Source organism: Dromaius novaehollandiae, chromosome 1 (genome assembly GCF_036370855.1).
Source record: "Dromaius novaehollandiae isolate bDroNov1 chromosome 1, bDroNov1.hap1, whole genome shotgun sequence".
In the NCBI taxonomy this organism is placed as follows: Eukaryota; Metazoa; Chordata; class Aves; order Casuariiformes; family Dromaiidae; genus Dromaius; species Dromaius novaehollandiae.
This window is the reverse complement of record NC_088098.1, coordinates 137,616,691-137,633,761: the sequence shown is the minus strand read 5'-3', so window position 1 is coordinate 137,633,761 and position 17,071 is coordinate 137,616,691. Positions and strand designations below refer to the sequence as shown.

Genomic DNA, 17,071 nt, shown 5'->3' with positions numbered 1-17,071 from the left:
ACTCGCTGAATCTCTTATGACTCTCTGAAATTGGCATCCTTCATTACGAAGTCTGTAGCTTTTTAGAATAATTTCTCAAACTGGGTCCTGCTGATTTCATCTTTACTCAGATCAACAGACTGCTGTAACCATAGTAAATGCTTGTCTAGAGAAACATATATATCCCTCTTTCCCTCACTAACTTATATACAGAAGCTACAAATGTATTTTGTAAACCAGGCTCCTTGGCTTGTCTCTGACCAGATTTTTAAATATATTGCTAGGTGTCAAGGTGGAAGCAATGCAGTGACTGTTAGAGTGCAGAGTAAGCTATCTCCTACTGCAGTCCTCTTAAGTTTAGAGCCCCAGCCAGTGCAAGCTGTGGTCGTGTGGCACATGGGAGGAAAACAGAATACTGGCTGTCCCTCTTCTGTCATCCTCCGAGTATACCTCTTTACACAATATAGCATAGAGACAAGAGGTTGGCATCTGTTCTCTATGTACTTTTTCGAACTCGACTGTCACAACTCAGTCATTAGACATCCTATACCAAGCCATTTTTGTGGTCTGGTAATCCTGCACTGAAACTGATGACAGGAAAGATTTTCTCCGAGTCTTCAGCCACCACTTGCCTTTGTTTATCCACCTCTTGCTTTAATTCTCCCTGAATCAAAGAATTAAAATACCTTTGATAGCTGGAACATTTTCATATGAGGGTTGTAAATACAAACTCTGTAAGAACAGGAGGCCTTAATCTGTATGCTTCTAGACAGAAGGTGTGTATAGAAGGGCTTCGATGAAATGGACTTTATTTAATTTTCTAAAATTCTTTATGCAATCATATGGATCGATAAATGTATGAATGTTTGTGAGCAACACCTTTATGTACTGGCGGAAAGGGTCCTGAAAAATCACCGTCTCAGCCATAGCATCCCAGACTGTCATTCGCACAAGTCCCCAGGCAGTGGGTTCTACAGAACAGTGAGTTTAAGGTGGTCTGTCCTATAGATTGAACAATTCCTACTGCAATTTATGGATAAAAAGCCTTCAATTCACACCTCAGGCTACTCTAAAACTAATGCAGATTAGAAGGATACTGGTGATATCTCCTAAAATCTGCCTGATGCCTTGTCCCTCTTTGTCCATCACATAAAACATAAACATTCAGATTTTCATACTGCAGCAGCAAACTGAAGTCTGCAGGCACATGCAGACTGTATGCTTTCATTGACCTATTTTTGTCATTCCTGTCAGCTGATTTTCTACACTGCTTGGTTTTGCACATACAAGGAGATTGGTTTTCTGACAGCAGAAAGGTTATTCATTTCATGAGGAAGACTGAAGCAGAAACTAAAAGCAGATGTTCTGGTTTGCTAGGCAATCAGTCTTGGCTTGAAAACCTCCATAGCCTCTTCATTAAAAACCTGAAGTTTCATGTTACTGATTGTCAGGAAGAAATTTGGAATGAAGTTTTCTTGTTAGTTTTTATTGCTGCATTCTGAGTTTAGGCTCAGAAAACCACAGCAGCTAAATTATACAGCACATCCTTCATAATATCCTAGAGGAAAAGCTTGCTTAGTAGAGTATTAGTAAAGAGTTTACTTGCAGGCATGTGGCAAGCTAGGCACAAGTTTTATGCAAAGGAAAAGAAAAAATCCTCAATTTTGTTTTTTTTTTTTAATTAATATCCATCTACTTTATACCTGCAACTTCAGCCTCAGAAAATCTGAATGCCCCAGTAAGCAAACCAAGAGAGTCTGGTTTTGGCCCTGGGATACTGAATAGAAAATGTAGTTGCATTTGCCTTAAATAAAATGTGACTAATTCACACTGATAAGATTATATTATCCAAGGGTGAATAAAATTCAGGGAGCTTTCCCCTCTTCTTCTTGGATTACATTTCTATTTTATTAGCTGGTATTAATTGATTTTTTTTTCTTCTGCTCCTCTTTATTTATATGAAAAGAAACACACCACATTGACTTGTCTGCCATAGCAGTCATGAAATCCTGAGTTGATTTCAAAGCCTCATTGTCTTCTGCATAGACTCTAAACCCCAAGGACACTGTCTTCCTCAATAGCTCTGATGTTATGACAGATAGGGACTTTATTAACTCTAGTGGAAACTCTGTGATGGAAAAAGATCATCTTATAAAGCAGAACTGGTCACACTTTAAGTCTTCCCTAAAACTTGCATATTTGTCACACTGTCAGAGCTAGTTCTGGGACAGTGATATTCCTCAATTTTTGGTCAGATGTAAGAAGCAGCAGCTGCAATACCTCTGTGGTTTCTCATTTCAATTTGCTTTGTACTATACACCCATCTTGAATGAGCTGATCATAAGCAGGCCCAGGTTTAACCCTCAGTTATGACTTGGCCATAAGCACAAACGGCCAGCGTTCTTTGTTGGATAACAGAAAAGTACATCTGAAAGGGACTAAATGATATCAGCTAGTCTGTTCTTTTTCTCTGAAGCATATCTAATCCAGCATATTCATGACAGATGTTAATCTAATGGTTTTTAAAAACTTATAGTGATGTATTTCAAAGAGTGTAAAAGTGGCTCACTCCTGTGTTTTACTATCCTGTAATGACAAAATTTTTCATAATGTCTGATAAGTTGAAAAAGGCAAAAAACTTTTTCAAGCTCAAGTGTAAAAAATAATTAATATAAATGGCTGTTTGACCTGTGTTACACAGGAGGCCAGGTCAGGTTATTACAGAGGACTGCTTTTGCCTTTTTACTACAGCAGAAGGTTGTATATACGATATTGCTAAGCACCTAGCTACTGCATGTAGATTCAGTTCTGTGCAGAGCTGAACTTGCATCTAACAGTAGATAATTTGGCTCAATAGGTGTCTGGAGATTCTAAAGGACTGTATGGTGCCATTTATAAATGTTATGATTACTGAATGATTCTTTAGATGAATATTTAATATTTTCTTGTTGATTCTAGTTATCCCCGAGAAGTCAGTGAAGGAAATTCCAAGAATTCCTGGAGCAGTTAAGGACACAATTAAGAAACTTCTTGCACATAAAAATAGTCTGAAAAAACACGAAGCAATCAAGAATGTGATCCCAGAACCAGCTGTGACACCAGTTTCTAAGACCCACTTGCAGTCATTTGACTATGAAGGTGGTATTTATCTTGGTGGGAGCTATGCTGAGGAAGAGACTGAAGTTACAAAAGAAGAAGAGACAGAGGAGACAGAAGAGGAGGAGAAGGAAGATGTTGAGAATCAGATTGACCACGAGCAAAGCCTTAGAGGAGATGTCTTTTGTAAGTTTCTTCATCACTTTTTATATGGGTTTTATTGTAAATCTACCTATACACACTAACAAAATAGTCACAAAATATTATAGCCATCTTACCAGAATTTTCTTGTAGAAAAGGAAAAGAAACCTAACATACCTACCACTGAGATTAAAGATACAGAATCTGGCTTTTAGGGGCATCTGTCTGTAGTCATGTGAACAGAGATGGAGTGTGACATCCTGACAGCTGCTCTGGAGGCTGTTTTTTCAGGGCAGTGTAGACATAGTGTGTAGCTTTTCCCCATTTTCTTCAGAGAAGCCCCAAGGAAACAGGTTATTTTGCTGTTTTCTTACGAGTAAGACAGGAATTAGCTTTGAATCATGACAGGCATATTCATCATCCTAAACAGTGCATACTGTTCAGAAGGAAAACATAGACTTTGGTGTCCTTGCGTTTCAAATAATATAGACCATTTAAAATAGACACTCCTGCTTCTGTTCATGTCACTCCTATCAGAAAAAATAATCAGTCATGAATCACAAAGATCTTTTAAGATATACAATTTCTTGCCTTGTTGTTTAAAGTGTTCAAATGTATTTTAATTATATTTTAATACATCTGGCTCAGTCAAACATTCTTCAAGGAGGTGGCTAAAACATAGATAATGTGAAAAATGCACTCTGCTAACAGTTTATCCCTGATACTTTCTCTTTCCTTTCTCTTATCCCATGGTGATTAAAATTATGCACCATGTTTCATAATAATATTAATGAATAAATGAATTTTAAATTAGCATTTGAATTGTTGCTATTTCATTCAAAAAGACACATGCACATATTTTTTTTTAAAGGAAAGGTCATTTTAAAGGCTGCCGGAACAGAAGGTCTATTATATTGCTGCTGTAAGAAAGGCAAGAATAAATGTGGTTATTCACCTATATACATTTGAGAATACAAGCTTCCTTGCCTATGGCACTCTTCTCCTAAAATTGCTTTCTTTCAATGTTCTGTGGTGTTTGGACATTTGGTATTTGGCATTTGTTTCAGTTCAGACTGCAGATATAGCCTAATATTGCTGCGCAGAATTATGCTAGAGAACTGATACTCAGTCTGAAGTCAGGAGTTTGTTCACAGGCCTCCTCCCTTCCTGCAGATATTAACAACAGTAAGTGCCTGTGGCATATTTCAGTTTTGCTAACAATATCAGACTGGGGAGAGTGATCTATACACTAGAGGCCAGGTCTGCTATTAAGAAGGCCTGGACAGGCTGTAGAAATTGGCTGAGAGGAACCTCATGAAGTTCAACAAAAGGAAATGCAAAAGGGTAGAAAAACCCCATGCAACAGTACTGGCTTGGGACAACTGGCCAGAAAGCAGCTTTGCAGATAAAGACACAGTGATCTTGTTAGATAACAAGTTGAACATGAGCCAACAGTGTGCTCTTGCAGACAGGAAGGCCAACCGCATCCTGGGCTGCATTAGCAAGACGGTAGCCAGCAAGTAAAGAGAAGTGATTCTTCCCTTCTATTTGGCACTTGTGAAACCACATCTGGAGTGCTGTGTCCAGTCTGGGCTCCCCATTACTAGAAAAACATTGACATGCTAGTGTGAGTCCAGAAATGATTCACCAAGGTCAAGTTGGAACAAAGAAAATTCTGATTAGATATAAGGAGAAAATAATTTTACTATGAAGGTGGTCAAAAATTGGTACAGGTGTCCAGAGAGGTTGTGAAATATCCATCCTCAGAGATATTCAAAATTTGACCAAGCAGGGCTCTGTGCAAGCTCCTGATTGGAAGGTCAGACTAGGTGACCTCCAGGTGTCCCTTCCAACCTACATGATTCTATAATTTGTTCTATGCTGTCATTTCAAAATAGTTTAGAAAGTAGTGGTATCCAGTGTGCCTAGACCAGCATCCTGAAAGACACTTAGATGCCTCTCTGGTGCTGTAAACATACAAGCTCACGTTTCAGGAATCAGTGAAATTTCCAAAGTATCAAAACAGCTACCACTTAGCCATATGCAAAAATATGTTTCTGCATGTTAGCTTTTAACCAGACCAAATGCTGAAAATACTCAGAACTGACTTGCTGCTTCAAGCCCTTCTTTGCACAAGAAGAAATGCGTAGGGTGGGATTAGCAAAGTAAATGAGGGCATGATAGCTCTTTCTCTCATATTAGGACCTGATTATTATCAGAGCCTTCCTCAGACTTTATGACTGTCCAAGGTAGGAGGCAATTGGATGCATAAAGACCAACACCAAACAGAACAGCAAGATACTCAGGAAAAAAGAGAGAAAACAAACAAACAAACAAACAAAATACAGCCAGAGGAACTATGTTCATGGTTCCATCTGAAAAATTAGGAAGTTCATCTGGCATGCAGAAGACTTCCATATTCAAAATCTGTACACAGAGCAGGGACTTCAGCCCACCTCACCTTCTCCAGTGAATGTCCTAACCTCAAGGCTATATTCTAACAATCTCTGCTTTTTGTGAAGAATTTCTAGCTAATGGTGCTGGGATTCCAAAGTTGAGATTCCTGTGCACAGGAAGCCACTATCCCTCTGGCCAGTCACACCATATTCATTACCTAAGCCAGTCCCTCTTTGCTCAGCCTTTCACTCCTATCAAACTCAGGCAGCTTTCCATCCAGCTTCTAAGGATCTCTTTGTTAATCATTTACCTAAGATAGCAGGGGCAGGAGCTGAAGCCGAATTGTAGCTGAAGTTTCCATTGCATGGCAAGCTACCCTCAGAGTTCAGCTTTACCATGCTGATCCTGCCAAATACATTTGGGAGTCTCAGACAAATGTATTAAGAGGCTTGCCTTCGTTCTCTCACGTGAAGCAATAAAATCCATGTTTTCTGATGGCCAGTCTCATGCTTTTACTATTAGAAAATTCTGTTTCACACATGTTTCCACTGAAGTACTATCCTAAAGACAAACATAACTTAGCCCAGTCATGTTAACTAATATAAAGCCGACTATAATTTTGCAGGAAGTACGGAGAAAGTGAAAGGCAGTTGCAATATATGTGGTGACATTTCTTAAGCGTATGTTCTTAAGCTTCTCCATGAAGGCAAATTGATGGGGAGCTTCTGCATGCAAAGACAATGATATGAATTGACTTGCACTGGTACCACCAGATAAATTCAACTAAACGTGGTTACGCTGGGAAGAGTTCAAAAAGATTGACTGATTAATTGTAAAACACTAGTGGAATCTGAAGGAATATCTACCCTCAGCAAGAGTGTGCTTTCCCATTGTTCTGATTTGTGTAAAGTCAAGTCTTTTTCCTTCCAAACAGAACTGCAAGAAGAATATCATTGGGCTAGTATTTTAGGGGCATAGTACTACTTGGTAGTATTAATAGTTACTAACAGCTAAGTAATTAAATATTAGTAACTAATATTATTAGTGTTATTCCATTTAAAAATAGATTTTTCCCCCCAAATTTGGTGCCATAAAGGACTGTGGATTTTTCTACTTGCTCAATTGTTATGCAAGGCAGCCTGTTGGGAAAAAAAAAAAAATCTTTCAAGTCAATTCTCCTAGCCCTTTCTGCCTTTCTGTGGTGGATGTCTTGATGGACTGAGGAAAGTAGCTCTGACATCTAAACAGGCTTCTTCTGTAACCTGCTTGGAAAGTACCAGAAATAGTATACTCTGGGTATGGTCACCATTTTTTGGTTAAAGGACAGAGGGCTCTGCTCTCTGTGCCTAGTGACATGGGGGATACATGCTCCCTTGTATTGGGTTATGTGACCTGATGCAATTGCCAAGGGTAGATCACATACCCTTTCTGCTGAAATATTCTCTGCCACACTATTTGGAATGGATTTGTTTCTAACATTTCAGTTTGAGTGAGGGTACGCAGGGAAAATCATTTGTCCATAGGGAAATCCAGATCAAAATAATATACAAACCACTTTTGTCATGATGTTTGTGGAAGTCCATTTGCAAGGACTTTCTCAGCCAAACCACAGCATTTGAATACCATATGCCTGGGTAGGCAGAGACTATTTATGGTTATAGATCTATACAAAATTGCCTCCACACCTGAGAGCAGTGAATGTGACTATTATTTCTGTGAAAATATTAAGGCACTGTGTTTTATCTGTATTTTTGTCTATATTCTCTTTGTTCCAGTCACAGTTGGCTGGAATTTTATATTAATAATGTATGGGATTTATACACTGAACATTTCAGAGAGATTTTATTTTGCTAGGGGATACTGGCAGAATATTGATGTGCTTCTGTATATAGGGATACTACTATGTAATAAAGCCCAAACTGGAATTTTATTGCATATGTAAGCTTTGTATTATTTATGGCTTTCTGGTTTGATCCCTACTATGTATAAGACTTCAGGCATTGTGCCATTTTTCTTCCAGGATGGGTTGCCTGTATTAACTTTATTTCCTTTTAAATTTCCATATGACATACTTGATCCTTGTTATTATAACAAAATCCAGTCTTGATTCAAGCACTTTAATTTGCTTGAACTTTGGGCTTTAAAATCACTTATTTTTAATGTTACTGAATGATCCTTTGGAGTATGCAATTAGCTTAAACTTACAGCTGGTAGATTTACACAACCTTTTTTTTTTCCACACATATACATGTAGCTTAAAGATTGTATATGTCAACACAGAAGAAACTTTCTGAAAAATATGCTCTTATAATGCCAAAAATTAGCCAGATACTATTATGGGCTTCATGGGAGAGAGACCACACAACAGCAATCTTTAAGAAGCTACAAGAGTAAGATCCTAAGTTTAGATAATGTGTAGACATCCAAGATAGTCACTTAAGCTCCTTTTATAGTCAATGGAGAGAAACAGACACTTCTGGTGATTTAGTCTGACCTATTTCAAATATATACTTGAGAATGAGACGAATCAAAATTTTCTCTTGATTAGAAAAGCTAGGATGACTAGGGTGACTTTAGATACAGATGTCTACATTTGGTTAAATGAATTCCATGCCTAGTATATTCAGTACACATTCATACTCTTGTTTTTCATTGATCATAAAATCACAACTCATACTTGTACAATTCTGGAGTGGAAATCTTCTGTTGCAGCCTGCATTTGCTGCACATTGCACTAATCTGACCATTTCTCACTTGCCATAAAGAGATGAAGTGCACGCTGCTCCTTCCCAGTGAACACAGTAGTTTGTAGAATGAATATATTTGGACTGGACGAGAAAGCAGAGATCATGCCAAGCACTGAGCATTGACTCAGCTCTGCTCCTACTTAAGCTAGAGAGAATCTTACCAGTGAGGCTTCAGTGAAAGAAGTAAAGCCAATGCATAATGTTTTTGAAAAAAAAATCTTCTGTTTATAACTCGTAACAATGAACTTTTAATTATATAAACACCTAAAAATAGATATTTAAGACTTCTATTATTAAAAAACTGTAGTATGACATTCTTGAACAGTATTCAAGGCAGCAAAATTCTTATGTATGCTTTAAGCGTTTTGGGGGGACTGGTTAAGCACATACTCAAATGTCTTGATGGGCTGCAGTCTTATTTTTTCTTTTAATTCTTACTTCTGCTTCAGGAGCAAGGCTCCAGTTCATTTTAGTGCAAGCAGGACTGATCATCTCCTGATTCTAAAGTAACTGTAGGTGTTATAGGTCTAACTTTTGCTTCTATTTAAATGTATATTTTTGATCATTATCTGCTTATATTTTTGGTGCAAGTTAAATCCCAGTTTGTATTCTATGCAAGGGTTTCCTCACTATACAAAATACACAGATAGAGGCAAAAGTCCATTTGTAGTTACAATGGAAAAACAGTAGCAGTGTATGTTGAGGACAAATTTCGAAGTGGTATTCTGTTCAGATTCATACTTATATATGTGTGTGTATAAATAAAGATCAGGATGTTTGCCTACGTAATGTGTCAAGCAGCACTCAAGATGTAACTTTAAAATAATCAGTCAAAAGAAATAAAAAAATAACATTCTAAACATCATGGGAGATAGCTCTTATAGATGAAGAGTAACTTTTTCATTTGAGCCTAAGAATCAATGAAAGTTAGTTCAGCATTTGCTTGTGAAACAGGTTTGCCAGTTTAAGAAATTTCTACCCTGGATTGTTTGTTACAGGTCTTCAGCCAGCCATTTCTACATCTTTGGTTTAGACACAGTGACACTCCTCTTCAGTCTGAATGCAAATTAAAAGAGGTTATCTTAAGCTATGTACTTTGCTGGTTGAAATGAACCTGCTACAGTTTGCAGTAAACAAAAGTAGAAACAGTTGGTTACCATGCATGAGGCATGGGGGCAATCATGAACAGATGGAAGGTCTTAACTTCATAATTGTGAATGTACTCTTTGACATCTGCTAAATGCCTAGAGATCCACTTTTCAGGGAATCAGATGACTAAAAAACCTTTAAAATCCAAGAAAATGGCACTTTTGAAAGTGACTCTTAATTTCAAAACAACATAAATGCTTTGGAGAAACTTAGCCAAGATACCACAAGAAGACCTGACTATGCTTGTCAATCAACAAATACAAATTTTTAGTTGCAGGAAATGAAAATTTTTTAGTATCCATCTACATACACTTAAGCCATTTCATCTTTGTTATTTCCTCCACTGCTACTGTTTATTCATCAGTGATTCCTTTACAAAACCACATAAGTTCCTCCATATAATCTGCCTGAGTATTCCCATTGCATTTGCCTTTTTCAGGAGGAGGGGTTAATTATGAAAATTGACAGGCCACAGTTTTCAGAGATCCTAGTTAGTGTCCTAAAGTTGATGCACTACTTTATGGCTTTGTAAGAAATATAAAGGGAGCAGTGGAGAAGTAGTGGAGGGAAAAAAAAATATGGAGATTGAAATTATTAAGATAGGCCAAGTATCAAAATACAGGACCTTCATAACAACTTTACTACTCAGTTTTTAAAAAAATACAACACAAAGGTCCATGATGTGGGCTGTACAAGTTTTTGCCTTCAGCACAGGATTTTAGTTGTGCACAGTAAAGAGCACAAGCACCTATATACAAAATAATGAGAAAGAAAAAAACACTGAAAAACTGCTAACTCCGTGACAATTGTCCATTCTATATACTGAAGAAGACAAGGACGGGTGCACCAAAGTGCTTAATTATGTAAGCAATGACTCCACCTATCCTATGCTCAAGCTAGAAGCAAATGGATATTGCCCAACCTGACTTCTGTCATTTTCTGACTTTTCAGTGCTTGATTTTTAGTGTAAGCAAAGTTGCTCTAACTTTTTTTTTGTGGGTAAATTGCCAACTACAACTCAATGTCGTATTCTGTACTTTCTGTATCAGTTTATGGAACTTATCTTGTGATTAAAACACAACAGGAATATAATCTAGCCGGCCATGTTAATTACAGAACTCCTTCATCTGGCATCTTATCATAAGAATGATAAGGAGGCTTTGGTTTCCTTGTTTATTTGGCAATATTAAAGGTAGATAGCTTCCCTTATGGTTTCTAGGCTGTTAATTGTGAACAAGACAACTCTCTCAGTTAATAAGGATCTTTGCTGTTAATCTTACTATTTTCTGATAATGCATGACCAATGCATGAGCAAATAATGCTCAGAGAGTCCACAACTGTAGATAAAAGGCTCATAAAAGAAGTCAGATAGCTGGCAAATGTCATTATTTCAGAAGAGGATGTGGCAGCAGAGATGGAGGGTATTCCTTTCAGTTTGACATAGTGATATACTATATATGCAACTCTTGACTGCTTTATATATATATGAAGTTAGTCTTCATTTTACTACCTTTTACATTCTGCTTGATTTTTTACTGCTAGAATGCTTTTTAGGGAAAGCTCTCTAAAATATAAACAGCACTCACTAGGTTTTCTGGGTTTCTTAGGAGCTTTAACCATCAGAGAGTAGTGTCAAGTAGGCAATTAGTACCATTTTGTGAGAGTTCCCCCATGCTGCAGTTTTAGACACTTTAGAATTGTATGTGTTAGAATTACTAACAGTGAGTTACTTTTCACAGATTTTGTGTGTTATTTTTACATTTAGACTAACTAGACTGCCTAGACAGTTTTTACAGTTGGCTAAAAAATAGGCTTATGCATTCTCCAGGGAACTGGAAAATCAAATAGCCATAACAAGAAACAAAAAGAAAAATATACTACATTCCCTATAACTAGTTCCCTTAAATATATGGCTGCTTATATTCTGCTATATATCTGTTCTTCTACTATGGCTGTCTCAGCAAGGGGTCACTGTGATGCTGCAGATGATTTATGAGAAATATAGTCTCACTAACAGGAAAAAGAAGAGATTAAAGATTTAAGGATAGCACATGCATTACTGGAGACAAACAGAAAATTACTTTCAAGCTATAAACAAAACCATATTTTTCAGAAAAAAATGTCATTTCCATAAGTATAAAATGCATTATAATTCATTTTATATACAGTAGTTTGCAAAGCAGAAAGGTGAAACTGAGTGCACATAAAGGAAAATCCATCAAGTGTTTTCGGTAAGCTCATTTAGCGCCACAGTTAGTTGCCTGTGCTTTTGCACTATTTCTGAAGAGTGTGCCATAAAACACTGTTCCACAGAGCTATTCTATTGAGCTTCTGGTTGTTGGGTTTGGGGTTTGTTTTTTTTACTTTGCACGTAAGTATTACAACTTAGTCCCAGCTTTTCCAGATGCAGTTCTGAAGACTTACTGCTTTGTCATCTCATTGCCCCTTGTCTGACTAACAAACCTGCTTCACAAACAGTGAACTAGCGTCTGCTTGCACTTCTAGGAGGCCCTGCTGTGCATTGGACAGAAGGATGTGATTGAAGTGAACTATTTCTTTTGCTGTATCACTTCATGTCAGCCTGTCACCTTTCCTTACTTAGCTACCTAAAGTTCCCCTGACTCAGCAAACAGTTAGGAGATGGCTCTCAAACCTCATCTATTTTATTATGTGCCACTCTCCCTGGAAGCCTGTCATTTTTAAAGTGGATTTCTGAACTCCTTTTAACTGCATATTCAGTTTCTAAATCCCCTTCATGGTACTCTGGTAGGCACATTTATGCTAGAAGAATGTCTCTATCCTTCCTTTCAGTACTGCTTTCTCTTTTTCTGAAACTATTGCAAAGAGATGTTTCCATGATTGCAGTCATATTCAGTTGTTTCAGAGTTGTTTTATGAGTTCGGCTGTTTCCTATAAGTTTCTCAGGATAGTTTCAAACAGAGCTGGTTGAGGCTGTTCACTTTTGCAGACAGTTGCTTTTCTTAGTGCAGTTCCTGATATATAATACAATTAACAAGCTGGACCTAACATGGCTCAAAGAGAGTCTCACACTGATAACAGGGGCAATACTCAGATATGTGTCACAGGTAACAGCACTGAATTTCTTGCAGATGTAAGAACCTAATAGAGTAACAATCCTGACTGTTCTTGGGAGCAGAATGTCACCAATTTACTTATGCCCAGCTACTCACAGACATTTAGAGACACAAATCCTATGGAAATTGGTGGGAGTTAGTTACATAAGTACCTCTGAAGATATGGGCCTTAGTTCTCTCTGCCGTTAATTCCTGTTCATAAGATAAACCCATCTTATCTCAGAAGAGTATCATGATGACATCAACATTTCAGAATGTGTGGTACTAGATATAATTGGAGATTATATAATAGCTAGTGCTGCTGATACATAGATGGCTGGATGTTGGCAGTACAGAAAGAATGGATAGAATCTGGTATGCGTAAACTGGGACTTCATGAGCTTTTGCTGGTGTGAATGTGTTTTTACAGATTATAAGACCAAGTCTCTTTAGGAAGGTGTGCATTTCTGCAAGCATCATTGGACAGCTAAAGAGCTGACAAGAGGAAGCCTGATTCCTGCCTAGTACTTAGGAGGGGGTGAACTTTGGATTCCGGTTATGCCCAATAATGGTCCAGCGTAAAATGTAGGTATATTTCAAGAAGTGGGCCTTCTTGAAAACCTTTATTTTTGTCCCAGCCAGACGGGAGTCCATTTCCATCTGCTGTCATTATTCTTTTTTCTCTAGGATGCTGGTGTCCTCATTCATGGGCAAGAGTTCTTTATAGCTGACTGTCTTCACAAGACCAGCAGGTGTTTAGGTTCAGAGTAAATATGAATACAGGCACTTGGTCCAATTTATTAGTCCTAGGCAGTCCATTGAGAAAGATGTACACCTGGTCTGACTAAAGTGGGTAGTAGACTCTGCAAGAAGTTGACATTCCAGATTCAGTCAAGGCAGAGAGGCAGCGCCTAGCTGTGCTGCACTAGACTGCCTTCTCAGTGTTTCTGAGGCACTTGTTCTCTCTTCATTGATTGTAAAGAGCTTAGACTCTTTAGGAGGATAGGATTTATGCACTTAAAATTTATGCATATTTGCATAAATGCCCAGACTGAATACACTGGTCTCACCCCATGCATGCATTTTTGAACTCATGAAAAGCATAACATTGACCTTTTTACTGCAGACATTACAATCTATTCTGTAGGGAGGAAATGATTCTCACATAATTGCAGTTATCTAAATCACACTTGTATTAGGGACCACATGGAGCTTTTTCTCTCTCTTTTACATCCTCCTGTACATCTGAAGCTTACAGTTTCTCATAACACACTGGTGACATCTTCCAGTAGGTGGAGAACCTGAGCATAATGCCTGACACTGAAAACAAAAACAGATATGGATACAAAGTTTTCCTCTTTTTATTTTTTATGTGCATGGCAATTCTTCACTTGAAGCATTTGTAGCACACAGCTACACCTGCATGTATATCTCTCAAGTGAATTCAAGTGTAATTCAGTAACTCCGTAAATAAATAATTCCAGCAGCTGTTGTCTTGCATTAAATTGCTTTGCTCTTTCCAGAACTTTTCATGTTCTAATAGCTTTCCTCATTTTGACAAGAGTTTTCACAGCCTGAGCCTCTTTCACTAAATACAGGGCCAAGTGTATGGTATGACAGTGAACTTAACACCTAATCTTTCATCTGGTTCCTAAATGTGTATATGTAGACATATATTAATATGGAGAGAGATATATTAATCCTTGCCTTAAGTAAGAATATTATCCAGGTGGTTTAAGCAATGGTCTGGATGAGGGGAATGCTGCAAGGGCAATGACAGAAGACAAGCTCCTAGCAATCCATCAGAAAGTTTTTAACACTGCAGGAGTCTCCTCCTTCCACTCAGCACCTCTGTAACTGCCTCCAGGGCCTCTTTGTTGGTGTGTGTGTTCTTTGGCGTACACACAGAACAATTTTTGACAATTTTGCAGGAAAAGAAAGGGTAAGAAGGTGGCATAGTCTTTATGGTACTAGGAGGCTCTAGAGTGCAGTGGGTTGTAAGCACATTCTTAAAATTGAGTACATGCTTATGACTAAGCCAGAGAATTTCAGTGAAAAGCCCTCACTAAGAAGAGCTCACTGAAACAAACTGCTCCCTGTTCAAATGTGCATGCATGTGAAAGTAATGGGTTTTAAAATATTTGGCCTTTGCAGCTTATAATAGCATGAATGATATAATACTAAGTAGGGAGAAATAATTTCCATTTTCATAGCTCCTATCATCTAGCAGTTGAGGAAGCCTGAGGTTTTCTTAGTCATGTTGACCATGTGGCACAGCTGAAAAGTGTCAGGTTTTCCACTAACACCTTTTGTAAGCAATATTCAAAGGATTCACCACCACCACCCCAGCAAAACAGGGCATTTAAGCTTTTCTTCATATGTATGTATGTATGTATCATATGCATATGTATTTGCAAAGAATAGAATCCTCTGCCAGTGAAAGCAGGTTTTTTGATCATCTCATATGTGAGTAGGCAGTTACACAGGCTCCACACAGAGAAATTGAGGCTATTTTTTTAGTGAGTAACACTAAATCTCTCTCTATTTATCACTTAGAAAGAGTGCAAAAGAAGGAGCTTAATCACAGAACTTTAAAAATACTGAGGTCCCAAGCTGACAGTCAGCTGAATATACGGGTTTGCAAGACTCCTCTATCTTTGTAGCTCATTAGACAGAAGAGGTTTTGCCTTGGTCTCTCAGGCTGCTGGTGAAAAATATCACTTCTTGAGTAACTACTTCCTATTAGCCAACATCTTAGAGAATGCAGCTAACATGGACTATGCCTCTGTACCAGCTCTTCCAGGATGGCATAAGGCAAGTCAGTCTTTTTTTATAAAAGAAGTTGTTCATGGCTTATCACCAGCTCAGACTATCAAGACATCAGGCTGTACTTATGTACTGCTGCAAGGAGGGCAAGGAAGAGGCAGGGCAATCACTACACCTTTCCATTCCAACAGACTGCAGAGCTAAACAGGGTTGCAGGGGAACATGTGCCTTAGGAAACTGGTAAGGCTTCAGAAAAACACATTTTTTAGAGCTTCTGTTACAGCATCACAGATACCACTGATGTGAACACAGACTTCTGCACTAAAGGGCCTCTGATCCCCCAAGGTTTATGGCTTTTATAAAGTCTCTGACATTATCCATTTTTTTTGTGGTGGCTGTTCACAAACTGCTGCCAAGCCACCGTGTTACTGTCTTTGCCTAGAGTTCATATGCTTCAATCACTAGTTGAAATTTTGTAGCAAGAAAGCAGATCACCATGCCAAAGAAAGATCATATTCAAAGTTTTTTGATCTTGTGGATCTCACAACTCCATTGCCTGCAGATTAAAATAGACATTGATGTGGAAAATAGCAATTTTTGCAGAGTTTTAAAGTTCAGAGTTAGTGTCTAACTGGAGTTAGAGATGTGAGTTTGGTGGTGGAAAACACATACATTGTGTTATTTACATAACGATGGCAGCTGGTATAGAGGAATAAAGTTCCATTTTCTGCTCCTCCTATGATTTGGCACTTGACTAGTTATTTTCTTAGTTCCCAAGGTTGAAGAAGCAGCCGCCTTTGGTCCTCTTCTGGCACAGAAGAAAGTTCCAGTATCAAGAGCAGAGCAAGAAGGTAGATTATTTTTATTCTCTGTAGTATTTATTTTCCTGTGTATTGTGTGTTTTCATGGCAATCTTTACTAGCTAAGCTTCAGAACAAGTTTTAAAGTCTCTAACATAAAACAAAAGTTTTCTTAGTATTTTGGACAGAGTATCTCGCACAAACCATTCTGGCAGTTCCAGTGTGTGAATCTAATTTCGTGTTCTTTTAAAAATATCTTTTATCTATTAATAAGCCATGTACAGAAAGTTCCCCCACCCAGACACTTGACTTGCAATTAAATTTCACTTGATGTATTTCAGAGTCATGAAAAACAAAGTCATTTTGGTCACCTATAAAATGAAAGCATGTTAGAAGAGTGTTGCATATATGCAACCACAGCCAAACATCCTTCACTTATTTTCTCTTGGCTTTTCTCCTGGCCCTCAGATGTCAGTAGAAGTTTCCTCTGAATAACACTAAATAAATATTTATCCTAAATCTTAAATATTAATTAAATTCCTATGAATTCATGATATTTCACAATTCATCAATATGTCCTGCGGCTATCAGAGTAAGATGATACTTTCTTCTCTTTGCCACATTAAAAATTTGTAAAATCAGTTAGAGGACCATATGAGGTCCAAGACCAGCCAATTTATGTACAAAACTTAAGTTTCTGCCATGCCCTACGACACTATTTCACACATTTTCAAACAGAAAGCTTCACTAGCTGCTGGGAACTCTAATACATTGTAGTGTGGCTCTGGTCAAAGCAGAACATAAAAGCACGTCACCCTCATCTCATCGTGGTAGAGTTACATGATGCAACAACTTTATTTTAAGTTGTGCAGCCTTTCTGAGGTAGGTGAAGTGAGCAGGAAGCTAAAAATATGCTGTAAGA

At 37.9% G+C, this 17,071-nt stretch overlaps 1 protein-coding gene across 4 annotated transcripts in view; it reads left to right on the top strand.

The window, feature by feature from the left end:
* EGFL6 (EGF like domain multiple 6) overlaps positions 1 to 17,071 on the top strand; it is a 47,209-nt gene that overhangs the window by 25,480 nt on the left and 4,658 nt on the right. For all 4 annotated transcript variants that reach the window (XM_064500279.1, XM_064500269.1, XM_064500289.1 and 1 more), the window contains exons 8-9: positions 2,938 to 3,261; positions 16,120 to 16,200. In XM_064500279.1, the coding sequence (XP_064356349.1) occupies positions 2,938 to 3,261; positions 16,120 to 16,200 (405 nt within the window). The remainder of the gene's footprint in view (positions 1 to 2,937; positions 3,262 to 16,119; positions 16,201 to 17,071) is intronic.